At 48.8% G+C, this 25,479-nt stretch overlaps 1 protein-coding gene and 1 long non-coding RNA gene across 2 annotated transcripts in view; one reads left to right on the top strand and one right to left on the bottom strand.

Moving 5' to 3' along the window:
• The window catches only part of ANKRD33B (ankyrin repeat domain 33B), an 86,226-nt gene that overhangs the window by 36,500 nt on the left and 24,247 nt on the right, over nt 1-25,479 (top strand). The window contains exon 2 of the mRNA XM_047868420.1: nt 15,245-15,374. Coding sequence (XP_047724376.1) covers nt 15,245-15,374 — 130 coding nt within the window. The remainder of the gene's footprint in view (nt 1-15,244; nt 15,375-25,479) is intronic.
• LOC125171217 (uncharacterized) lies at nt 13,155-15,040 on the bottom strand. Its single transcript, XR_007154224.1, has 3 exons — nt 14,927-15,040; nt 14,271-14,537; nt 13,155-13,636 (listed from the first exon to the last, which is right to left on the bottom strand). It is a non-coding gene; the product is annotated as an uncharacterized LOC125171217 (long non-coding RNA).

The raw sequence follows: 25,479 nt of genomic DNA, 5'->3' as shown, positions 1-25,479 counted from the left end.
GAATAATTAGCCAAGGTGTTTATTCTCCATTGGTTGGTTGGCACTGTACCGTGTTATGCCACACTCTGTGTGACCCAAGCCAGTATTTGTACATTACAGACTCAGTATTTGTGAACAGAATTGCCCCCCAAAAAGCATAGAGTTTTACTTATCACGAGGAGAATGCAGTGCTGTCCGGGCACCCACCGCAGGCCAGCTGGGTAGAGCTTTGGAGGGAGGAATGCTTGGCAGACTAGGCTGAATACCCAGCAAGCGTTTCAGCTGAGGATGGAATGGGCAACTTGGATTCCTTTCTTGAAACTTCAAATGGAGTGTTTTTGCGAGAAATTAAGCTGATGGTAACCCATAGGTCCCGAAAGCGTCGATTCATTTTTCATTTATGGATTGCTTGCTTGATTGCAAATGTATTTCTACCCCTTTTCACCTCTTCCCAGAAAGGGATAAGCACCAGGTCTCTTTCATACCAGTTTATCCCAGTCCACAGGTTTGCTTATGAAATCGAATAAGCAGGAGACTGGGAAGATATATCAGAATTTTTTCTTCATTAAACATTTTTCATTTTCTGATTAGTAAATAGAAGTAAGTGTTCACTGTAGTAAAAATGGGCTTTTTTACCTCAGAAGAGTCTAAGGGAAAAGGAATCACCTATAATGTCTAGATCTAGAACAATCTAGAATCAATCACGATGGAAATTTTAGTGCATTTGCTTTTAATTTTCTTTTAATGCATTGTTGATCATTTTATAGGCCGATGTATTAATCTTATTAAAAGTATATGATAAAACATATACCTTATTAAAGTATGTATGTTTTTCATTTTTACGTTATGATTTAAGACTTTCCTCATGGCAAAAATCCTTCATATACCCCATTTTTATTGATTTGATAACATGTAAGATTATATAATAGAAAAATTTTCTTTAACTCTTTTTCCCCCCTAGTTTCAAAAGGAGAACATTAAAAAAATTTTTTTAATGTTTTTTTTTTAGAGAGACAGAGACAGAATGAGAGTGGGTTAGGGGCAGAGAGAGAGGGAGACACAGAATCCGAAGCAGGCTCCAGGCTCTGAGCTGTCAACACAGAGCCCGACGTGGGGCTCGAACTCACGAGCCATGAGATCATGACCTGAGCCCTGAGCCGAAGTCGGATGCTCAACTGACTGAGCCACCCAGCCCCAAAAGGAGAACATTTTTGAGAAAAGGAAGAAATAGCATTGTGTTCATGTCTTCTGAGAATATAGTGAGTTCTGATGTAAGCCCAGATTTACTTAGCTGATTTGTGGCATTAATTATATCTCCCCGTACCTAGCATAATATCAAGTAGACTTTAATGGTTGGTTATTAAGGAAGTCCTAGTATAATTATATACTTCTTTGTATAAATGTATATTCAACCTTAGTTCAAGAATCCAGGTCTTACGGTGGGGAAACATAGGTTGTTCGTGTGTGCGGGCCGCAGAAGGTTATGCGTGTGTGTGTGTGTGTGTAGAGCCTCCCCCTGTGACTCACCAGTGTTCATCTAATGCCACGTAACATCATCTCAAAATACAGTGGCCTGAAGAACAGTCGGCATTCGCATCCGCTGCCAGTGTCTGCGGCTCAGGTATTGAGCGGTTCTGACTCAGGATCGTGCATGAGGCTGCAGCTGGGCCTGGGCCATGGTCTGACGGCCCGACGGGGGCTTGGGGGGCCCGCTTCTGTGGGGTTGCGGCGCACAGAACCCTTCCCCGCTGGCAGGGTGGTCTCTGTGCCATTCTGTTTTGTGTATGTTGCCCTTCTAGTTCTTCTCCCTCCTTAAAGTTCTCTCTGGCGCTTTGTGGATCTGTCATAAAAACTTGGGGATAAGTGGCGAGAGGAACACGTCCTTATGATGGGAGGTCGCTGCCGGCAGGGCATCTCTAGGGAACCGGGCCTGGTTTTCTCTCACGGAATGTAAGATGACTGTGTGAAAACCATTGCCATTATTGGGGAAATTAGACAAGCCTGATACATATGTAATGTATAATACATATACTGGGCATGTTACGTGCATAGTGGATTTAAAGGAAGGCTTGAGTTGAACAAAGTCATTTCCTAAAATGACTACCGGACTAAAATTATAAGTCCAAACTAGAGGTTTGGAGTGGTGATCATTCACATGGTTCGCAAAATTTAGTCTAAAGGGAAATTGTTTTGAACTATGACAACTTTGGATTTGTCTCTTCCTCATCCCAAGGCGTGAGCCCTGACTCTGAAAGAGTTTTCCGGTTATATTTTATCCATTTGAGCCACAGTAATGTTCGTTTTGGTTTCCTGATTTAAAACAATTCATTAGGCATCTCTTTAGTTGATGCAAGAAAGCATGAATAAAAATATAAACATAACCTGGAACCCCATTGCCAGAATAACTTTGTGTACTCAAAAAATACGTGTGTGCCTTGAGAGGACTTTGACCCAAATCCAAAATATGTCATAAAACGTCTAAGCCTCCTTCTTACAATATGTGCCTTCAAGGAGGCCAGTTAAATTTCTTTTATCTCCTTTCAGAAAAGTAAAAGATCTCTCTTTTTTTTAAAGTTTATTCGTTTTTGAGAGACAGAGCATGTGAGTGGGGGAGGGGCAGAGAGAGAGGGAGACACAGAATCTGAAGCAGGCCCCAGGCTCCGAGCGGTCAGCACAGAGCCTGATGCGGGCTCGAACTCACAAGCCTTTAGATCATGACCTGAGCCAAAGTCGGACGCTCAACTGACTGAGCCACCCAGGCGCCCCCAAAATAAAAGATCTTTAATGAACATAGACATTCCAGGAGTCACGTCCACGTTTTAGCAGGTCCCCCCGGAAGAGTTGTATCACATGCCCTGTCCTGACCCGTGCTTACTGTTACTTTTCACCCATGCCTTCCCTTGAGGCTCCTGCATTCCAACCTCATTCCTGTTGGGGGCGACAGAGTGTCCCACAGCCGGTGTCAAATTAGCCCATCGTCCCTTCATGTGGATTTGGGTCGTTTTCAGGCTTTTGTAGTTACAGATCTTTATGCAGAGCTCCTGACAGACCGTTGTTCCCCTTGAAGTGAGTTCCTCACGGTGGAATTCTTGAACTTGCTTTTGACCTCTTTGCGTCCGGCTGTTGCTTTCACGGCTGGGTTACTCCGCTCCAGATCTGGCGGCATCGGCCTAGAGTCCTATTTACCACTCTAAAGGGAACTGGGTTCTTTGAGGTTCCCTGGGACCTCAGGTAATTTCCTTGCTTGGATGCGTTAGTAAGTTAAAAAGCTCAGGAGCTTGTCACCACGTGTGAGTGCCTCAGTTGAGAGTCAGCTGAGCATATGTGAGCTGGGAGGTACTGAAACAGTCCAGGGGCGTTTCATTCATTCAACGCATGCTTTCTGAGTGTCTTGCGGACGTCGGGCACTGGGGGAACAGAGTCAGAAGGATGCGGTGCTTCTCGGCTTGGAGCTCGCTTCCGGTGGGGAGTGCCCTGTGCCAGGCAGCCCAGTGAGAGCACGAGCAGATGGGTGTGTGTGTGGGGGGGGGGGGGGGGGCTGGCCCAAGAAGGGCAGAGGATCGGACGTGTGCCTGGGAGACCAGGGACGGTGGCTGTGAGCGGGAGGAAGGTGTCCCAGGTGGAGGCCCCCACAGGCGCAAAGGCTTGGAGGCATGGCGAACTGAGTCAAGGTAGTGGCGAAGGTCGGCCCTGGGGACTTTGTGTGGCCGCGTGAGAGGTCAGAAGCCCCGGTAGCGGCACGCGCAGGCGCTCAGGTACCATTTATGGCACCGCGTGGACCAGTGGTTAAAGGCGGGAGGACGGGCCTTGTGTAAGTGGTTTTGGATCATGTGGCACAACGTAGTTACCAGGCTTTTATTCTGCAAGCTAAGAAAGAAATTAAACATATAAACTCTATCTCCATCATATTGTAAGTGAAAGTACGTCTTCTACCCAGTCAAGTAGCAAAGATAATCTGAAAAGAAAGGATGGTTTTTCCCAAGGAAAAAATAAACAGCAAAACTACTGACACATGTGTAAGTGTACATATGGACATGTTCACTGTGCATGGGTTTGTAGGTCATGTTTGGATATGGTGTGTTTGCTGTGGTAAAGAACAACCCCGAGTCTCTGGGATTTAAAATAACAAAGGTTCGGGGCGCCCGCGTGGCTCAGTTGGCTAAGTGTCTGACTTCAGCTCAGGTCGTGATCTCATGGTTCATGAGTTCGAGCCCTGTGTCGGGCTCTGTGCTCTCAGCCTGCTTCGAGCTCTGTGTCTCCCTCTCTCTCTGCCCTTCCCCCCCTCACACTCACAGGCACGGCTCTCTGTCTCTGTCTCAAAAAAATAAACGTTAAAAAAATTAAAATAACAAAGATTCGCTTCTCATTCGCTCATTTGTGCTCTTGTGGGTTGGCTGGAGGTGGCGGTGGGACTCAGCTCTCCAAGCCCTCGCCCAGGCCCAGGCTGAGAGACGTCCCGTCTCTGAATTTCAGGGAGCGTCAACACAGAAAGAAGGGGATGTGGCCCCTGATGCCCTGTGTCCTGAAACTTCTGTCTGGATGTAACAAATGCATTTCACTTACGCCTTGTTACCTAAAGCAAGATCGGTTGAGTCGGACTTCTAGAACCGTGGGTGCATGCAGTTCTACCAAAATGGTTCTGGCAAGATGAGGAGACAGTGTGGGGACAGCTCCAGGGGCTCCCACAACTGGATTGCCCTTGTTTTGTGTTTTGTTTTGTTTTTCAAGGCTTTATTGTGTACCTTACCAATTCCCTCATGGACTGTCACCCACACGTGGGTGAGTGTGGGCCCTCTGCATGTAGATGACAGGAAAAGAGGATGAAAGATGCCCATCAGGGCGTTTTGTGTTTTGATTTTATTTTTTAAGTGTTTGTTTATTTTGGGGGAGAGAGAGACAGAGTGCAAACAGGGGAGGAGCAGGGAGGAAGGGAGACACAGAATCCGAAGCAGGCTCCAGGCTCCGAGCTGTCCACACAGAACCCGATGCGGGGCTCGAACTCATGGACCGCGAGATCATGACCCGAGCCGAAGTCGGACGCTCAACTGACTGAGCCACCCAGGTGCCCCCATCAGGACATTTTGAGGAATGCTGAGGGTTACTTGGGATAGCAAAACACCCTAGGTGGCAAGCTTCCAACCACTCGTTTTTCTGCTAGACTCTCAGTGTGTTCACCTTATTATTGATAGCGCTGACAATGTTGAGTCAACAACTGTTAACGACAATTCCCTTTGCCCCTTTCTAGGAGATGCAGCAAAAAGCTCATTTCTGGCAATTTCAGTGTGACTCGGGGCTTCCCGTCAAGACTTAGGTCTCATTAATATCTCATCAAAATTTTTAATGTTGATAATGTGTTAAACGCGTAACGTATTTGGGATATGTTCGGTTAAGTAAAATGCATATTTAAGATGAATATCCCCTGTCTCTTTTTGCCTTTCTGAATGTGGCCACCAGGACATTTACAATTAATATGTGGCTTATATTTGTGGCTCCTGTTATATTTCTCTTGGACAGTGCTGACTCTGAATGTATAAAGAACTCAGACTGATCAATAAGGAAGAGAAGCCGGTAGGAAATGGCCAAGAGTGTAAATCAGTCCTTCACTGGAGAGAAAAAGCAGGTGACCAATAAACGTGTGGAAGACCTTCAATCTGGCAGTTGGGAACCCAAGCTAAAATTGGTGAAGAAGAAAAGTTGGGGGGAACCTGGGTGACTCATTCAGTTGACCACCCGACTCTGGGTTTTAGCTCAGGTCTTGATCTCATGGTTCGTGAGTTCGAGCCCCATATCGGGCTCTACGCTGGCATCATGGAGCCTGCTTGGTATTTTTCTGTCCCTCTCTCTCTGCCCTTTCCCCTCCCTCCTTTCAAAATAAATAAGTAAACTTAAAAAAAAGAAAAAGAAAAAAAGAAAAGTTGGTATCGCTTACAGTATTGGATATTGGTGAGAATGAAGATTGTAACTTTAGATATACCAGTGGCGGCATTTAAGTAATTACAACCACTTTGGGGAGAATTTTGGCAGATTCTGCCTATGTATATAGTTATTTCTTGCCTGGGGATGATTTTGCCCTCCCCTCCCCGGGCTGGGGGGTATTTGGCAATGTCTGGAGACATTTTGTGTTGTCATTAATTGGGGGTGAAGGATGCTACTGGCATTTAGTGAGTAGTGGCCAGGGATGCAGTTAAACATCCTTCAGTACATGGCTCACCTCTCACAATAAACGGCTACAGGGCCTGAATATAAGTGGGGCTGTAGTCGAGAAACCCTGACTTCTAGATGCCGATTCCAAGGTAGAGCTCTAGCTGGTGTGCGTGAGGAGATACAGACCAAGGTTTTCACTCAGTGCTCCATATTTACAGTTGAGGAACTTTGGAACCACTTTAAATGTCTGCCAGTTTGGGGGTATAAATGACCGGCGAGAGACCCATGTTTGAAGATGATACATCTCACATCTAGCGCCGAGGAAATCAGGGTGCGTGCTCGTATATCCATGGAAATACAACTTTCCTGTAAATATTTAAAATACAAACTAACAACTCTATATTTAACCTATTATGGACACATGCATTGGTAATAAAAATTCAAAAGGCAAGTCAGGATACATATCGGCGCAGAAACTGGTTGCCTCTGGGGAGGAAGGATACAAAAGGAATGTCAGCTCCTTCTGGAATGTTGACTTCTCACAGGAATGTGGAGCCATTATGACAGAATACTAGCCTTTGTTCATGTAGCTGAGTGACGAGGGTGTTTGTTACATTACTGACTTTCTACTTTACTTTTCTCAGTATTTGGGGTTAGTCTACAAGGAACACTCTTGCATACATCCCGGAGATTGCTGCTGGGTGTAGGGGCTGTCTGTGCACAAGTGGATTGTCAGGGGCTATGCTGATTTCTGCCTGGTTCCCTTGCATCCCCCAGCGTTGAACTGTGCCTGACACAAGTAGGCCCTCAGGAAGCGTGTGTTTGCACGCGCTGTACCCGGAATGTTCCATGGTGCTCGTTCCTGTGAACTGCCTTCTGAGAGGTGCTGGGGTTACATACTGCAGTGGGAGGTGCCTTGGGACCTGCCTGCTGGCCAGGTGGTCACCCCCCACCCCTTTCCACCAGACCTGGACATCTCTTTACCCTCCAAACTTATGACAACACATCGGAGGAAGTAATCCGGCTCCAGATACTAAAAAATCACACCTAGGAAGTCTTACAAGTGTGTGTCTTTAAAGGAAAATAGATGTTGTATCTTAGAAATTGCACGCTAACGTGCATTCTTGGGGAGACGCTTCAGAGAGGAAGTTTGCTGCCTGGGCGGTTGAGTTCATGCAACTCCCCTAACACAGGCGGGCAGGGTTTGCCTCGAGCCACAACCGTTTCTTAGTTTAATGAAGAATTTAAGAGGAGCGGTGCCATTTGACGTGCACCATCGGGCGTCTCTACAAGATGGCTCAGGTCAAGGATTCCCTGCCGTGCAGGTGCACAGACCTCTCCCAAGCCCCTTCCGTGTTCTGGCCATGGAAAGCATTCCTGCCTGTGGGGCTGGGCTTGTCGCTTCATCACTCACCTTCTCTCCATCATGTATGGAAATAATGGACTGGTGTCAGGGGAAGACTTTTATAGAATACCCAGCCCCTTCCTTTGGGAACCTCGTTGAGAGAACAGGTTAATTAGATGGGAAGGAGGTGTTTTCACAAGACTCTCAGAGTAGATCGTCTGTGTCAGTCTTCTGCTTGCACAGGTCCGAGTGTGCCTGCTCTACTGTGTGGGGCTGAACCGGGAACCTGTCCCTCGCAGGGACCTCTCTTTTCTCGGGCCATTGTCTTTGCTGCAGCCAGTGGTCTGATTTATTTTTATCCTGGATTCCCACCTCCACCCTGCAGTGGACTGTTCTTAGGCCCTTGATTTTAATTCACATCATCTTGGACGTTAACAGAGGAACACTTTGCTGTGATTTTTAGTTCTAGACGGCCAGCCTAGCATCTGTTTTATTAACGTCTGTCTGACAGACTTCCAGGCGTGCAAACAGCGCTTCCCCCGAGAGTATGGATTTTCCTGACCATCCCCCAACTGCTCCCTTGACCTGATCAGCCATCCCAATTGTGAGCATGTCTCAAGGGAGCAGGAACCGCTTCTTAGAGTAAAACATCTCCTCACCGAAGCTGCAAATGTTTTACGAGGTGCGAAACACAAAAGCAACGTTTTACAAAGTGATAGTTCGGTGAGAAATGTTTAAAGCCTGCAAGCTCAGGCAATGTGAGGGTGATCGTCGTTGCTGGATTTTTTTGCCTTCCAAGTGCGTGTGTAAGGGCATGGGCCAAGGTGGGAGCAGCAGAAGGCTGACGGTAGACACTGCCCGCTGTCCAGAGGGTCCTGGCCATGCCCTTGCCATCAACATGTGGTGGCACAAAGGCCAAATCCATTTACCCTCTGGGAAGAAGCTGTTTACTAAAATTCCTAGTATTCATTTATTTGTTCAACAAGTACATAACAGCTCGGCATCGTTCTTAGAGCTGAGGACACAGCAGTGACCGACATAGATCAAATTCCCATCCTGGGATTTACTTTTTCATCATGGCGCCCATTAATCATAAATAAGATTGTTGAAACTGTGCCAAACACAGTGTGGCCAACAAATCACACCCATGCTAGCCGTAACTCATGGCATCTTCTAGAAATAACAGCATATCTTTAGACGACCGAGTTTCTTAAGTTTATTCCTAAAGCTGCATAAACATTTCCTGCTTCCTGCCGGTGGTATCGTGATAGAGAACGGAGAGAGGTGTTTTATAGACACGGGTTTTCGAGTAACTCTGGCTAATTCTCTTGGTACCAAACTTTAAACGGTTGTACTGGGGCGCCTGGGTGGCGCAGTCGGTTAAGCGTCCGACTTCAGCCAGGTCACAATCTTGCGGTCCGGGAGTTCGAGCCCCGCAACAGGCTCTGGGCTGATGGCTCAGAGCCTGGAGCCTGTTTCCGATTCTGTGTCTCCCTCTCTCTCTGCCCCTCCCCCATTCATGCTCTGTCTCTCTCTGTCCCAAAAATAAATAAATGTTGAAAAAAAAAAAAGTCTTTAAACGGTTGTACTATGAATGATGGAATTTTGTTCTCGCATCAGAACATGGGCAATACCCTTTTCCTTCTGGATGATCAGGATAATTACTGTACCTACTTTTTGTACCATATGGCTGTGGGATTTCTATGGGCTTCTTGGTGTCCCAGTCTCTTCACTTGGCTGTTTGTCATCTCCTGCTTCGTCTGCCCGCTGCCCCTCCTCCCCTCCTCACAGATGGTTCTTTCCTTGACTGTTTACAGTGGTGGTTATAAAACTGTATTTCCTAATGAGAATGTTATGCATGTAAACATCATTACTTGTACTTGTTTTTCATCGTGAATTAAAATCGTGTAAGTTCCTCACAAATACGACTTTGTTTTAAAGAATGTGAGCTGTACAAACATAACAAAAAAGAGGAGGGGGGGTGCCTGGGTGGCTCAGTTGGTTGAATGTTAAATGTTCAGCTCTTGATTTTGGCTCAGGTCACGACCTCACGGTTTGTGGGTTTGAGCCCAGCATCGGGCTCTGTGCTGACAGCACAGAGCCTGCTTGGGATTCTCTGTCTCCTTCTCTCTCTGTCCCTCCCCTGCTCGTGCTCTCTTTCTCTCTTAAAAGTAAATAAAGAATAAACGTAAACAAAATAAAATAAAGAATGTGAACTGTGCAGAAAAATAAAGAATAAAAAGAATAAAAAGCAGTTCTTTCAAAGTGTTCCTTTCCCACACCGACCTTGAATTATTCTGGAGTCTCCAGAGAAATAGACCAACAGAATCTCTGTGTGTACCTGGAGATCTCTATATATCTATGCATGTCTCTCTATATGTATTTATAGCTAGATACACACATACACAACAGATGTGGATCTATTTAGCTATATATAATTATATAACAATTACATATAACTATGTAGATGTGTGTATATTTGCGTGTTTAAATATTAGTCTCATTAAAAACAAAGAAACAAACAAACGAAAAACCCCAAAAAACAAAAAACCTCCTTCACAGAAATACCTAGAATAATGTTTGACCAGATACCTGGGTACAATGTAAATTTATGACACATCAACTTAACCATCACATGCACTCTATTCCATTCCTTCTACAGAGGGCATTAATACGTTGGTGTAATTCATCTAGATGTTTCCTGTGCATTTTCTGGATGTTTGTGTGTGTGTGTTGATCACCTTTCTTCTTCCTGCCTCCCCCTCTTTATTTGTCAACATAATAAATGATGCTGCTAATATTCCTGGTGTTAGATCCTCATTTCTTCCTGCAAGGAATGGGGTCTGCATTTGTTTATTTGTTTTTTTTTCCATGTACCAACCCTTACAATTTTTAAGCAGAAGCATCTCAACCCATTTTGTTGTTGTCCTTCCAACTTTTCTGTGGTGTGTTGGCTTCAAAATTAAGCTTCTATTTGGAGGTACTAGAATTTCCTGCTGATGTCCGAATGGGAACTTCCACTTGTAGGTAGTTTACTTATTTTTTTTCTTAATAATATTATTTTATTTTCATGGACAGTTTGCTTATAATTAAAAAAAAATCCTGTATGTGGCTTTAGGAACCATCCACAAATGGGCTTCTGTCATTAGAGCAAGTGGTTAATATTTATCTGCCTTTTTTTTTTTTAATTTTTTTTTCAACTTTTTAAATTTATTTTTGGGACAGAGAGAGACAGAGCATGAACGGGGGAGGGGCAGAGAGAGAGGGAGACACAGAATAGGAAACAGGCTCCAGGCTCTGAGCCATCAGCCCAGAGCCTGTTGCGGGGCTCGAACTCCCGGACCGCGAGATCGTGACCTGGCTGAAGTCGGACGCTTAACCGACTGCGCCACCCAGGCGCCCCTATCTGCCTTTTTTAAAAAAAATGTTTATTTATTTTTGAGAGAGAGAGAGAGAGAGTGAGCTGGGGAGGGGCAGAGAGAGAGGGGGACATGGAATCCGAAGCAGGCTCCGGGCTCTAAGCTGTCAGCACAGAGCCCGACGCGGGGCTCAAACCCACGAACCGTGAGACCATGACTCGAGCCGAAGTCGGATGCTCCATCGACTGAGCCACCCAGGTGCTCCAATATTTATTTGCCTTTGTGATGAGACTTTTGTTGCGGTTGGTCTTGGGAAACCATGGTCTGAGGTGGCCAAGGACTGTACCTCCAACGTTCCTGTCAAGGGACACCAAGGGGCCCCAGTTTAAACAGAGTTTAACCTGTAGTTAAACACTAATCTTACACAGGGAAATATCAGACTTATGGGATAGACTCCCAGGGGGCAGGGAACAAAGACAATTGTCTTTAATAGTAATGTAAGTCAGTCTCTGTTGGGAGACTAGATATATCCCTTCTGTTTCTGATACCATTTTATCCTGAGCCTTCCAAGTTAGTTGTCTATTTTCCCCCCTGATACTCTTCATTTTTGACCTAAGGTCTTGCCAGGATTTCCCCAAGGCTACTGCCAGCAGCAGCGTGCTGCGTGTTTTGGGAAGTCTTACATTAGGTGGCTGGAAGGAGCTGTGGGTCCAGAGTGGACCCTCCCAGTGGTTGTGGTAACAAGGAATGGAGGTGAGCATCTCAAAAGAGAGAGCTGAACCAAGAGGCAGGTGCACAGGAGCACTGGAGAACATTTATTGCTTTGTTATCTGCCGATGGAAATTCCTCCTTTTAACCCAGAGTCCTTAGGTAACCACTGGATGGCCAGACTGGCAAAGGTGGACACCCTTTGGGATATTTCTGAAGGGCAGGTTTTCAATATGTGTTGAAAGCTTTCAAGATACCTCTTTACTACAGGCCAGAAATATTACTTCTGAGAATGTCTCCTGAGACCATAAGGAATGAGATGCATGAAGGTGTGGTTCGGGGGACTTCCACTGCAAATTTTACTCATAATAGCGAGAAATAGGAATCAATCTCAGTATCTAGGAGTGAGGATTCATTAAATAACTATGAATCGTTATTATATAGTAGATACTATTGTAGATATATAATGGCTATTGTATACTAGATACTACTATGCTGTGTTCTAGAATATAATGTTCCGTGTCTGCTGGAGATGTTGACACAAAGTGTTTTTATTGATTTGAAAAGATGTTGCTCATATATTCCTCATTGAAACATAATAGCAGATAATCCTATTTTTGGCATAGAAAAAATGTGTGTGTGTGTGTGTGTGTGTGTGTGTGTGTGTGTGTAAGATTGTGTATGTCGGGGTAATTTTTTTCTTCTCTGTTTTCAGATTTTTTTTCTGTAATAAATATGAGCCCCTTGTGTAATCATGTAGAAAGGAAGAGGTTACATTGTGTCCAGCATGCCTTGTTTATAAGTCTGCAAATTGTAGACCACTTGAGAAATACCTCCATCCAAAGAAGTTCAAAATGAGATTTTGGCACTTGCCAAATGGAGTCACAAGTTTTCCAGACCCTTTATGCAGCAGTGAGCTGACAAGGTGGGTGGGAGGATGTGGATGTTGGTGGCAGTGAACTCTAGTTATCAGAGAAGCTGAAAGCTTTAGCAGCTTGTAAGCCTGGGATCACTTGTGTTCTCTTCTCTTTAAGTTTTTCTTTAATGTTTATTTATTTTTGAGAGAGAGAGAGAGAGTAATATTTATTTATTTTTGAGAGAGAGAGAGAGAGAGAGAGAGACAGAGAGTGAGGAAGGGAGAGAGAAAGAACGAGACATAGAATCTGAAGCAGGCTCCAGGCTCCGAGCTGTCAACACAGAGCCCGATGCGGGGCTCGAACTCACAAACCGTGAGATCATGACCTGAGCCGAAGTCAGATGCTTAACTGACTGAGCCACCCAGGCTCTCTCTTCTCTTTAAAATTACTGTGAGGGGCGCCTGGGTGGCGCAGTCGGTTAAGCGTCCGACTTCAGCCAGGTCGCGATCTTGCGGTCCGTGAGTTCGAGCCCCGCGTCAGGCTCTGGGCTGATGGCTTGGAGCCTGGAGCCTGTTTCCGATTCTGTGTCTCCCTCTCTCTCTGCCCCTCCCCCGTTCATGCTCTGTCTCTCTCTGTCCCAAAAATAAATAAACGTTGAAAAAAAAATTAAAAAAAAAAAAGTTGGACCCTTCTTAAAAAAAAAAAAAATTACTGTGAAACATTTCACTCTGTAGACAGAATGACTTAGTGCAAAGAATGTAATAAGCCGGGGCATATTAAATAGCCTTTCTTATAGTCCCAACATTATAGAGATCCTGGCATTGTAGAACGGGTGTCAGTATTTAAAAAATCTGTGGTAGTCTCTAAGACGAAAGAGTCTAACATTTGTGATTCGCTCTTCTCTTTTGGGACAGCAACTAGGACCTTATTGAGATAAGCCGGTGGGAGCGCCCATGCCTCCTCCTTGTTCCGTGAAAAACTGCATTCTTGTTAAAAGTCTGGCAACAGTAGAGCTGGGTCACCGTGGAGTGGCTCCAGACTTAAGCTCTGCATCCCCCGTGGGGTGGTTGTGTGTGGCTGGCGGGGCTCAGATCATGCGATCATTAACTCCGGATTGACACGTCTTTCCCTGGGCTGAGTTTTTGCACGTGCCGCTGAATCCACGTGTGTGAGGAGCCTTCGATCGTTTTCCTTTGTTACGAAGCGTTGGATCAGCTCAGCTCAGCTGCTGCTGTAGCAAAACACTGTAAAATGGATGGCTTGTCAACAGCGGGAATTTGTTTCTCACGGTTCCGGAGCCTTGGCCATCTGAGACCAGGGTGCCGGCACGGCCGGGTTCTGGTGGGGGCATGCTTCCTGGCTCACAGATGACCGCCGTCACCGCTTGCCCAGCATGCGCGGGAATCCCCTGGGATGTCTTTTTTCTGACACCGGATCCGTGTCATTTCTCCGTCCCAGTTCTCCAGCTCTCTGACCCCAACAGGGTCTCCAACAATTAATTCTGACATAGAGTTAGCACAGACCCCACAGGTTTTGGGCGCAGGCCCACAATACTGCCCCTACTTTCAGACTCCAGTGTCCACCCACGGGCCATAAAATTTGGGGATTCCCCCGCCCTCCACCTTCATGTTCGATAATTTGCTGGAATAACTCCCAGAACTCAGGCAGGCCCTTGACTGACTATCCCTGGCTTATCATAAAGGGTGAAAGTCAGAAACAGCCGAATGGAAGAGGTGCTCAGGGCAGGGTGTGGGAAAGGGTGTAGCGATCGCATGCCCTTCCTGGTGTGCCACCCACCCGGCACCCCAGCCCCTCGATGTGTCCACCCACCCGGAAGCTCCCCAAACCCTGTCGTTCAGGAGTTTTTATGAAACTTACGTTAAGCAGACATGGTTTGCTCTAGCCGTCCAGTCATTGGCTACCGGGTGATCGCACTTGGTCTGCAGCCCTGCTCCCCCCCACAGAGGTAGGGTTGGGTGATACAGAGCAGCGGCGAGATCCGACCTCCAACGTACATGGTGGGTGGTCTTTCTAGAGACTGGCCCCCATTTGGAAGCTACCGGCGCCCTGTCCCCGATGTGCGTCATCTCTTCTGCGTGTAAGAAACAGTCGTTTCTGAGGGTTTTAAGAGCTGTGCACCAGGAACTGAGGACAAAAGCCAAATCATTTGATTTTTATTACACACCCCCTCCCAACTGGTCTCCCCGCTTCCACTCTGGTCTCCTAGTGTATCTCCATCCAGCGGCCGGCCGGGATGCTGGTACTCGGTCTGAGCACTTGTGCGGTGGCCTCTGTGGTCCTGATGCGTCCTTGACTTCCTCCTTCTGGTTCTCACTGCTCCAGCCTGCGGGCCTCCCAGCTGGATGTTCCCTCTCTACGGCCCCCTTCCCTCACCTCCTTCCCGTCTGTGTCCAGTGACGTCTTCCCAGGGAGGCCCCCGCCCCCGGCCTCTGAGCATCCTACCTGAGACCGAGCCACGTCCCCCCTGCACTCACAGCCTCTCTTACCCTAATCTACCTTCTAACCGTCATTACCCGTATGTTAGGTGTAGAGTTTGCTGTTTTTCCTCCCGCTAGAAGGCGAACCACGTAGGGCCGGAGTCTTGGGTCCCTGGTGTTTTCCAGGCACTGTGCCTCCCTCGAGGTCAGCGCTCGATATTAACGCTGGAGGACGAGAACATGGCTGGCTTGTTCTAAACTGCCACCCAGAACCTGGACTCAGGGTTCTCTGTTCCCACCACTGCTCACCCAGCACCCCCCTCCCTGCCCCCAGGGGACGGTACACGCACACGGGGCCTGCAGGGGTGATGCTTGGGCTCTGCCCCTCTGACCCGCTTCCCTCTTCACTTCTAGACCGGCCTTATTGTCGCCTGCTACCACGGCTTTGTGGATACTGTTGTGGTCTTAGCAGAGTGCCCCCACGTTGACGTCAACTGGCAGGACAGCGAGGGGAACACGGCCCTAATCACGGCTGCGCAGGCAGGTAAGACCCAGCTCTTCCCTCCCAGAGCCGAGGCTGGGGAGCAGCTACCCGGTGGTGGGGTTGAGGGGGGCCCCCCCTCACATGCACTCAGCTCGCGAGATTATTGTAAAGACGGGAATTGATCAGAAATCTGTTCTCCGAGTAAGAGGTGCGAGAAACTGCTGCTCAGTATGCAAACACATCATCGTAGTGCATTCGGGACGATACAGAGTTTACTTGTGCAGAGCTCAGCGTTGGGCGGACCTCACCCTGACGCCCGAACGTGACGTGACGCTGCATCGGCCACCCGGCCTTGTCATCCTTCACCTAGAGCCTCGCGCCCCACCCGGTGCTTGGAGCTGGGGGCCGGGAGAGGCTGGTGGACTCCTAGCTGAAAGAGACACAAGTGAGAGTTACTGTATCAAATCGGCATATTTACAAGGTCACCTGACACTTGCCTGCAGCGTGAAGACGAGCCAGGAGCTGCCTGCTGAGGGTGTGTCAGGGCAACGAGGCAGGACTGTTGGGGAGACAGCTCGGCCGGTGTGCGTCCCACTGAGTGTCCTCCGGCCCAAGACGGTCATTGCCAGGAGCGGCACTTCTGCCCACACCAACAAGTGCCTTGTGGCTGTCCTCTTCTAGCATCATTTGTGGGAGACAGACGCAAAGCTGTGCCCATCCCTTCAGAACCACGCGTCATTTGTAACTGTGGCCTTGAGTGGGTTTGTCACTTGACCACTTTGTGGCTACTTTGTGGCCAAGAGCCAAACTCTTGGCTTCCGAGAGTAATCTCTTTCGTCAGTCGGGCTGTCAGTCGCAAAGAAGCCGCTTCCCGCTGAGTCGGGAAGAAAAGGCGTTCGCTTATTACAGGAATGTAGGACCCCTCACCGTGTCGCTGGGAGCTGCCGAGTGTCGGACTCGGGGCTGGGAGGCTGGCAGAGATGCCCCAAGCCATGCCGCACACTGATTCTGGAAACACAGCGTCTGCTGCTACCACCGTGGCGAGACCTCTCAGTTCCGTATTTTGCATCACGAGCGCCTGGGTCAGAGCCAGCGTGGGTGACTCGGACCCAGGGAGCCCAGGGAGCCCGCAAAGCCAGCATCTGGCAGTTCCGTTCCCCGTAATGTAGCAGGAAGTAGTCTGTACACGCTGCTTTTCGGTCGAGGTGGGTGAGCGGAGAATTCCCCAAACGTAGGGGCCAGGCTGTGCGAACACCCGTTCGCCACAGCAGGTTTCAGGGTATGAAGCTTTGCCCTCGTAGAGGCACCCCACGCTTTGTAAAGCCCAGGTCCACAGTGTCCTGAATGGCAAAGGTGTAAGAGGCTATCGTGAGGCACTCGGTGATCGTGGCTCCTTATTCAACCCCTCCCCCTGGCCGGGAACCAGGGATGCCAAAGACAAGGGCAGTTCTGCCCTCAAGTAATTCTCCAGCTCGGTAGGCATCTGACGGCAGGTGCACTGGGTGGTGTGGGCAGAATGGGCCTGGGGGTTCAGGATAGGGGTCGGGCAAGAGGGGGGCTTGAACTGAGTGCCAAGGAACTCAGAGGGAGGCCGTGGCAGGCGAGGCATCCAAAGGCACGGGGCCAGGAGGGAGCCCGGTGCTACTCAGGCACTGTATGTGGCAGTAGGATTGAGTGTGACTCGCAGAGGTGAGGGGTGGTCCCGTGAGGAGATGGGGACCAGATCATTAAGGGTCTAGGTACCAAATCCGTTTGGGTGCCATGAGGCTGGGTGTGTGAAGCCAGGGGCTGACCAATCCTGGGAGTCCAGAAGCGGTTTCAGAGGCAGAGAAGGAGCAAAAAAGCTGCCTGGCGGAAAGTGACGTGTGATGTGGATGGTGGAGGGGAGGTGGCAGCTGGGATGGCCTCTAGCCTCGGGACAGGGGATGACTGATGCAGAGGGGTACGCGGAGAGCAGTAGGTGGGGAAGCACCGGCCCCACCTGGCGCGCAGGCCTTTGAGACGTGACACGTGTAAGAGGTCTCCACGGCAGGTGGACGGTCTGGAGCTCCAAACTCAGTGCTCCCATGGGGGACAGATCGGGGCGTCAGGGGTGGGTGGAGAGAACGCTAGGAGAACGTGCAGTAGGAAGAGATTTCCTTTCTTGCTGATTGGCAAGAACTCTGTGTGTGTTAAGGATTTTGGTTGTGGTTTAATACCCGTGAGACACCTTCTGGATTCTTGCCTTTTCAAAATGTCGCACTGGGACGTCTGGGTGGCTCAGTCAGACAGGCGTCCGGCTTCGGCTCAGGTCACGATCTCGCGGTCTGTGGGTTCGAGCCCCGCGTGGGGCTCCGTGCTGACAGCTCGGAGCCTGGAGCCTGCCTCGGATTCTGCGTCTCCCTCTCTGCTCCTCCCCCGCTCACCCTTGTGTGTGCACTCTCTCTCTCTCAAAAATAAACATCCAAAAAAATTTTTTCAGCTGAAAAAAGAAAATGCATTTTGTGTTCGCATAAGGGCAACAATCTGTCCTTTGCCCTTTTTTTCCCTCATTGAGTGTTGCAGGGAAATCAGTGGGAGTCCAGCCTGTGTTTGTGTCTTTGCTGATACCTGGGTGTTGCCGAGACTTGGAAATACCTCCCGCCTCATCCTTGACATTGAAAACACCCCCTCCCCAACTATCCTACCTCTCAGCTCCTCTCTGTGCTCGTCTTGACTTTTTTAGGTGTATTTTTACTGCAGGAAACACTTTTCTGTTAATCTCTTTGAAACACTACCCGCCTTGTTTTGTTCTTTCTTCCTGAGATTCCCTCTTAAGGGGAGAATAAGTCACCTGGTCCTGCCGTCACGGCTTTCCCTCCCTTTTTTTTCTTTTCCCTACCCTTTTAAGCACTGGGTAAATTCTGCATATTACTTCAGTAGTTTATTTTCTGCCATTCCCTGGGTTACATTTACTTTATTCGTCTTGAACATGTGTAGGGTCAGTCTGTTCAGCCGTCTGTAACAAAAGTCCCAGAAACTGGAGGTGGGGATTAAACAACAGAAATTTGTTCCTCCGAGTTCTGGAGGCTGGGAATCCAGGATCCAGATGTCAGGGGATTTGGTTCCTGGTAAGGACTCTCTTCCTGGCTTCTTGTACATGGTGCCTCCCTGCTGTGTCCTCACTCCGTGGAGAGAGAGCGTGAGGTCTCTGGCGTCTCCTCCTATTTATTTACGTGTTTGTTTACTCATTTTGAGAGAGAGAACGCGAGCGAGCAGGGGAGAGAGGCAGAGGGAGAGAGAGAATCCTACGCAGGCTTCGTGCTCAGCACAGAGCTCGACTCGGGGCTCGATCCCATGACCCTGAGATCATGACCTGAGCCCAAATCAAGAGTCGGACGCTCGACTGACTGAGCCAGCCAGCCGCCCCGTGGCGTCTCCTCTTACAAGGACACCTGTCCAATTGGATCAGGGCTCCCCTGTGACCACGTGGAACTTTAATTATTTCCACAATGGCCCTATCTCCAAATGTAGTCACACTGGGTCTTGGGGTTTCAACATATGAATTGGGGGGCGGGGGGGGACATGAACATTCATTCTGTAACACCCATCCTTATGCAGGGACCGTGCTTTTCCTGAATTGATGTATTTTAAGTCGAAGATGACATAGGCCCTCTCAGGGCTAGAGAGAGGCCCAGCAAAGGTTAGAGAGAGGCCCATGGCCCTGCGGTGCAGGCGGAGGAATCGGGGGCTACACGCAGCCCTGGTTCGTCCCTGTGGTTTCATTTCCAGGCTGCGCGTGGTGGGGCAGCAGCCTGTGTTACGAGGACGAGCCCCCACCGTCGCGTGCTCGCTCTGCGCTGGGACCACCAGCGACTTCCTGTCCGGCCTTGTGTGCTGGGTGGGTCTCGGTGCCCCCCCCCCCCCCAGCCCACCTTTCTTTCTGGCCCCGCCCTTCTCGTTTGGGCCGCTGCTGACTTTCCCAAGGTCTTGATGGGCTGCTTGGGGCCTTCCCTGCGTCCCGCATCCGTCTCCACCTCCAGCAGTCCCTTTGTGGTTCCCCGCAGCTCTGCTGCCTTCTCGCTACTCCTTTGGTCACCCGTGGGAGGCAGGGAAGGGGACGAGACTCGTGTGTTCATGGCCCCCCACTCTGACCTCAAGAGAGCTGGGGGTCCCTGCTGGAGCCTCTCCTCCGGCTTGGGTCAGGTTGCGGCGTGGTTACATCACTAGGGATGATCCAAGCATGGCGGGGGTGTATTTAGTTACATGGGCACCACGGGTAGACGAGTAGTGGGCAGGTGCCCGGGCCGTGGCCCGGACTGGGTGGTCCAGCAGGATGGCTGTCCTGGGCGCTTTCTCCGCCTGGCACCGGGGGTGTGCCACTCAGTTGAGTATAAAATAGAACACACAGTGTTTGGAAGAAAACCACATAAGCAGCTAAAGGTCAACACAGAAAGCCAGTAGAGTTCAGGGTGAAAATCTCCTAGCTCCTCCCTCACTCCCAGGGCTCCAGCTCTGTTGTCTGGAGGTAGCCGTGGTTAATTTGATGTGTACATGGCTTTTCTTCTATCTTCTTAAACAATAGGTATATCATTACAATCTATTTTCTTTTCTTGTTTTTTTTTTTTAATGTTTATTTATTTGGTTGGAGAGAGAGAGTGAGAGAGAGAGAAAATGAGCAGGGGAGGGGCAGAGAGGGAGAGAGAGGATCTCAAGCAGTCTCGGAGCTGTTGGCACAGAGCCCGACACGGAGGCTTGATCTCCTGGTCCATGAAATCATGACCTGAGCCAAAATCAAGAGTTGGACGCTCAACTGAGCCACCCAGGGGCCCCGCTTTCCTTGTTTTTAAGTTTTCTCTTTCTGCTGGTGTCCGTGATCCTTAACTTGCTTACTGAGTTGCTCAAGCTGGGAATGAGGCCACTTCTCCGGCCCCACCCTCTTCTCCACCTGGCTCCCCCTCCCTGTTCCTGGGCTCTGACGCCTGGGACATCCGCCCCAAGCCTGCTTTAGAACTGACTAGTTTGGGGGGTGCTGGGAGGGGAGGGGTTTTTTTTGCCACCTTAAAAAATCTGACTGAAAAGCATTTCCTTGTTTGTCTTAATTGCCTCAAAGGAGGAAGTGATTTTTCCCTAATTTGTTTCTGAAGGTGGTGACGGGACCCCCAGGGGTTGCCCCTCTCCCTGTGAACATTGGGACCTTACAACACAGCCTGGTTCTCATCACCAGCCTGGGGTGGGTAATCTGTGTTTTGATGCAGGTTTGGTTAAAACAAGGATTGCCTAGCTCTGCCCCCAGAGTTTCAGATTGAAAAAGTCTGGGGAGGGGCCTGAGAATGTGCATCTCACTAAGTTCCCAGCCCAGGCTGCTGCTGCTGCTGCTGGTCTGGGGATCCCACGGGGAGAAGGGCAGAGAGAGGGAGACACAGAATCTGAAGCATGCTCCGGCCTCTGAGCTATCAGCACAAAATCCAATGCGAGGCTCGAACCCCCAAACCGCGAGATCAGGACCCAGATGCTCAACTGACTGAGCCACCCAGGCGCCCCAGGGAATTGAGGTCGTGGAGGCTGTCATAGCTTGCAGTGACTGGGGACGTCTCTCGGTGGGCATTCAAGGCTGGGGAAGCCACGCGGCCCGGTGAGATGTCGGAGGGACGCAGAGGCGTCATGAAAGCGAGAATAAAGGAAAGCAGCGGAGAATCTGTTCGTGCCTTTCCCCGCTGTTTTAGGAAAGCGGCTATTTGAGCTTTCAGCTGAGACACGGTCGTGTCCCATTTAACCCCAATTGCATAACCAGTTTTATTTATTTGGTGAGTTCTTAATTCCAAAAGATGCCTGGCGATACGTGCTTACAGTAGAAAATCACCACGGAAGTATTCTTTTTTTTTTTTTCTTTTTTTCTTAAAAAGGTCGTGTTCCCCTCTCTCACATTCTCTGTCTCACAAATCGACCAGCCGCCGACACTTCCAGACCTCAGCGTCTCCCTTTCAGACCCACACGTGTGTGCGTGTGCGTTTTATTTACGTGCGTAGGATAGTTCCATAGAGACGGTGGCTTTAAGTTTTTCCACTTCGTAGATCCAGGAGATCTCTCTTCACATCGACCCGTGGACGCAAGACTTACCTTGTTACCATTGCAGCACACTCCTGAGTACGACTGTGCGTCCACGGCCGTGGCCCCCGTGTCCAGTAACTGTGAGGCAGTTCAGGAAACTGTAACTCACCCATTCTCTAGCAGATCCGCTCTTAAAACCAATATTTATTTAGCAATTACTTGACATCCAAGGGCTACCCACAGTGAGCCAAAGCACACAGAATCGAGCCTCCCAAACTTTGAGTGTAGTGCACGGGGGGGTCTAAATTAGCCTGTTACAGACAGTGCTGTAGTGAAGTCGTTTGTGTCTGGGGGCGCATTTAAAAATATACATATATATATATTTTAATGTTTATTTTTGAGAGAGAGAGCATGAGCAGGGGAGGGGCAGGGAGAGGGCGGGGGACGGAGGATCTGAAGCAGGCTCTGTGCTGACGGCCGCAAGCCCGATGCGGGGCTTGAACTCTGGAACGGTGAGATCACGACCTGAGCTGAAGTCAGATGCTAAACCGGTGAAGCCACCCAGGCGGCCCTGGGGGTGCGTTTCTGAAGAGGGTGTATTGAGCAAAAGGTGTTGTCAGATGGCTGGAGTGAGGAATTGTAAGGGGACTGTCTGCAGAGGCGGGACCCCGGGGGAGTGACCCAGGCAGAGGCCTGCCCCTAAGTTCATTCACCTGACACTGCGAAGGGGAAGCTGGCAGTCTGTGGGATGGGAGGGGGGTGGGAGGCAGGAGTGAGTACCCCCGTCTCTCCTTCTGCCGCAGCCCCTGCTGAGCCACACCAGAGACCTCAGGGCTGAGAATGGGCAGGTGCCCTTTCTGGAGGCCAGCCTCTGCGCCCGAAAGCAGGGGCAGAGAAGGAAGGGGAAGAAATGCATGGGTAGATTCTTAGAACTCAATCGCTCGGTCAAAGGACACGCACATTTCCATAGCTGCTGCCGAGGGGCCTTTAGAAAAAAACCGCAACAATTTATACTTTCCACCGAGTTCCCAAGGGCATTCTTGCCAACCCTGGGAAAGATCAATCTTTAGTGTTTGCCAGTCCCTGAATTATGGTTTGCACTTGTGTTTGCCTGATTCTCACGGCAGCCCAGGATCTGCTGTGATGTTTCTGGGCGCAGGTGACCGAGCACCCAGTGAAACAGGGCTTCGATGACGAAGAAGCTGCCTTCTCTTGCAACACGATGTTTCTGAAGGCCACGGTGATGCGGTTGCTTCATTGAGCGGCTCCGAGAGGCCGGGATCGGGGAGCCAGCTTCTCAGAAGTGCTGTTGACATTTCCTCATGCTGCCAAGACTAACACAGGGAGACTTTGGGAGGGGGGAGCAAATCCCTGTCTGTGTCCTATTCTCTAGGGCAGGAAAACATTTCCAGATGCCTCCAGCAGAGTTTTGTTTACATCTCACTGCCAGGGTTGTGTTACATGCCCCGTGCCAAAGCAAGTCACTGGCAAGGGTGACAGAATGACCCCAGATGACTTGGTCTGGTCAACGTTGGCCCCAACAGGATCCGTGTGGTTAGGGAAAACTTTAAAGCAACCAAATGCTTCTATTATTTGATATCACAACTGAACTGAATGTCGGGGGTCTTGGCTTTCTACCGCACTCACTCAGCATTCATGAGTATAAATTAAGACGCAAATACCTTTGATCTGCCTGTCGAATGGTTCTCTAAGAAGTCTAACCTCTTCAGATACTTAATGCATAATAAAAATCCCACTGAATCTGTGTTAGGCCTTTACAATGGAGAGAGTGTATGAAAATAAATCCTCAAATAATCCCTAAATCTCATTTAGCCAGCAATTTCAACCTCTATCCCGCCCCAACAACAACAACAAAATATAAGGTAAGGTAACCGAAGAAATGAGTTAGTCTCAGGAATGGAGTTAGGCATTTCCTTTTTCCGTTTCTCGTTCCTCTTTGACAGGAGTGTGACAACGTGAGGAAGTAGCAGGCGTCTTTTTGAGCTGGTGACACTATAGAGTTGGTTGGGTCTAAGTAACCTCTGGTGTCCTTGAAACTTGTTATTCCTTGAACCTATTTTTACAGTTCTGAAGGAAATGCACTGAGAGCTGGCCCGACATTCTGTATGCCTCTTACTGCAGAGGGCAGGGTGGCAGTGAGGACTGGGGCTGGGGGTGTGTGGGGGGGATGCTCAGGCTGCCCGTGCAAGGCCTGGCTCATGTACCGGATTTGGGGAGGGCCCCTTTCAGAGGAGAATGCATGACTCGGCTCGAAACCGGGAATAAATGCCTCTTCAGTTTATTTATTCTGTCATCACCTCCCACAGTCATGATTTTAGTCTGACTTCATTCTGATTTTTCTTTTTAGTTTTTTGAAGTGTTTTCCTTTTTCTTGGTTTCTGTGTGTTTTGATTAAGAAAGTAGAGGTTGGCAGGTTTCTGGGTTTTCCTAGCATTGCCCTGCCTTTTCCTGTAAAACTCCTGTTTCCTGAGCCCTTCTCTCTGGCCACTGCAATGCCTCTCCAGGCAACAGCTCACCCTGCTGTTCATTCAGACACTGCCTGCCCCGCAGATTGAGAGGAAGCCCATCAATGACTTTCTCACACTCCCTTCTCGGTATCTCCCCACCGCCCCACCCCACTTGGGGAGCATCTATTTGCGCTTGTAAATGTGGTTGGATGTGACATTTCCAAAGTCAACAGTTCCCTCTACTGGCCTGATTTGGAAATTTGGAAAAGTACATTTCAAGTACCTGGAGTCAAACTAGTCAAATCTTTGGACAACTCAAACCTTGTAACATTTTCCCATTTTTAGAGGAGCACGGGTTTATTGTCTGTTTCCTTCCCTCGAATAAAGGAGTAAACAAGACTCTTAGCCCAAAACTGGTATTCAATAAAATGTTGAGTTAATCAGCAATTAATACTTGTGATGTCCATGTAATTCTTACACAATGTAATTCCATGTCCTTATAATTCTTATGTGGGTTATGGCTTGGTGATTAACCTTTTTGATAAGTGAATTTTTGCCAAGAGAGAGATAGTAATCCTTGAGCCATATCACTTTCCAGATATACATTTATTTTGCTGTCAGTTGGAAGTTTTGGATGTAGGAGCACGGTCATGAGGGTTGTAGTGGTGGTGAGAATCCACAGCCACATGGAAATGTGGGTCTGGGATACAAGGATGGTTCATGTGCCTAATTCAGGCTTGGAGGACCAGCAAAGAGCTTCCATTGGAAGAGATGGCTTATCAAGTAGCTGGGTAACAGAAGAAAAACAAGTTTATAAACATGTATGTTTCATGTACATACAGGAGATAACCAGGGAAAAATGAGTAACTCAAAGAGGTGACTTAGAACTCCAGCTTCTATGGGATCTTGAGCAAAGAACAAAGGGGCGGAAAAATGACAGGACAAAACAAAGTAGTTTTAGGCTTCCAGGGATGGTACTCTGTGGGAAGGTAAACTAATGGTAGCTAAAGACTAGAAAGTTTGTCATGTAGATTTCTCTGGGGCCTCTCCAAGCTGATAGGATCTGCAGCTGCCTCAGCAATTAACTTTTCTCTTCCTGGTACAAAGAGAAGGAGGGACTCTTTTGGAAATTTGTGTCCTGCTTTTAAGCAAATGGGAGAGGGCAGGGAGCTTTCCTTGTGTCTGCCTTCAGTTTAAAATAATATATATGGGGGCGCCTGGGTGGCGCAGTCGGTTAAGCGTCCGACTTCAGCCAGGTCACGATCTCGCGGTCCGGGAGTTCGAGCCCCACGTCAGGCTCTGGGCTGATGGCTCAGAGCCTGGAGCCTGTTTCCGATTCTGTGTCTCCCTCTCTCTCTGCCCCTCCCCCGTTCATGCTCTGTCTCTCTCTGTCCCAAAAATAAATAAACGTTGAAAAAAAATTAAAAAATAAAATAAAATAAAATAAAATAAAATAATATATATCAAAGTAGCATAATTTGGGGTGGCATCTTCTGCTACCTTTCAGGGAGCAGGGCCAGATTAAAAGGAGCTAAGTGTTTATTTTATTTGTTTTTAAAGTTTTTGTTTATTTATTTTGAGAGAGAAAGGGTGAGCAGGGGAGAGGGAGAGAGAGAGAGAATCCCAAGCAGTCTCCACACTGTCAGCACAGAGCCTGGTGCAGGTGAACTCACAGAACCCTGAGATCA

The sequence above is a fragment of the Prionailurus viverrinus genome, chromosome A1, assembly GCF_022837055.1.
Source record: "Prionailurus viverrinus isolate Anna chromosome A1, UM_Priviv_1.0, whole genome shotgun sequence".
NCBI classification, from domain to species: domain Eukaryota; kingdom Metazoa; phylum Chordata; class Mammalia; order Carnivora; family Felidae; genus Prionailurus; species Prionailurus viverrinus.
This window is presented reverse-complemented; position numbering and strand designations above follow the sequence as displayed.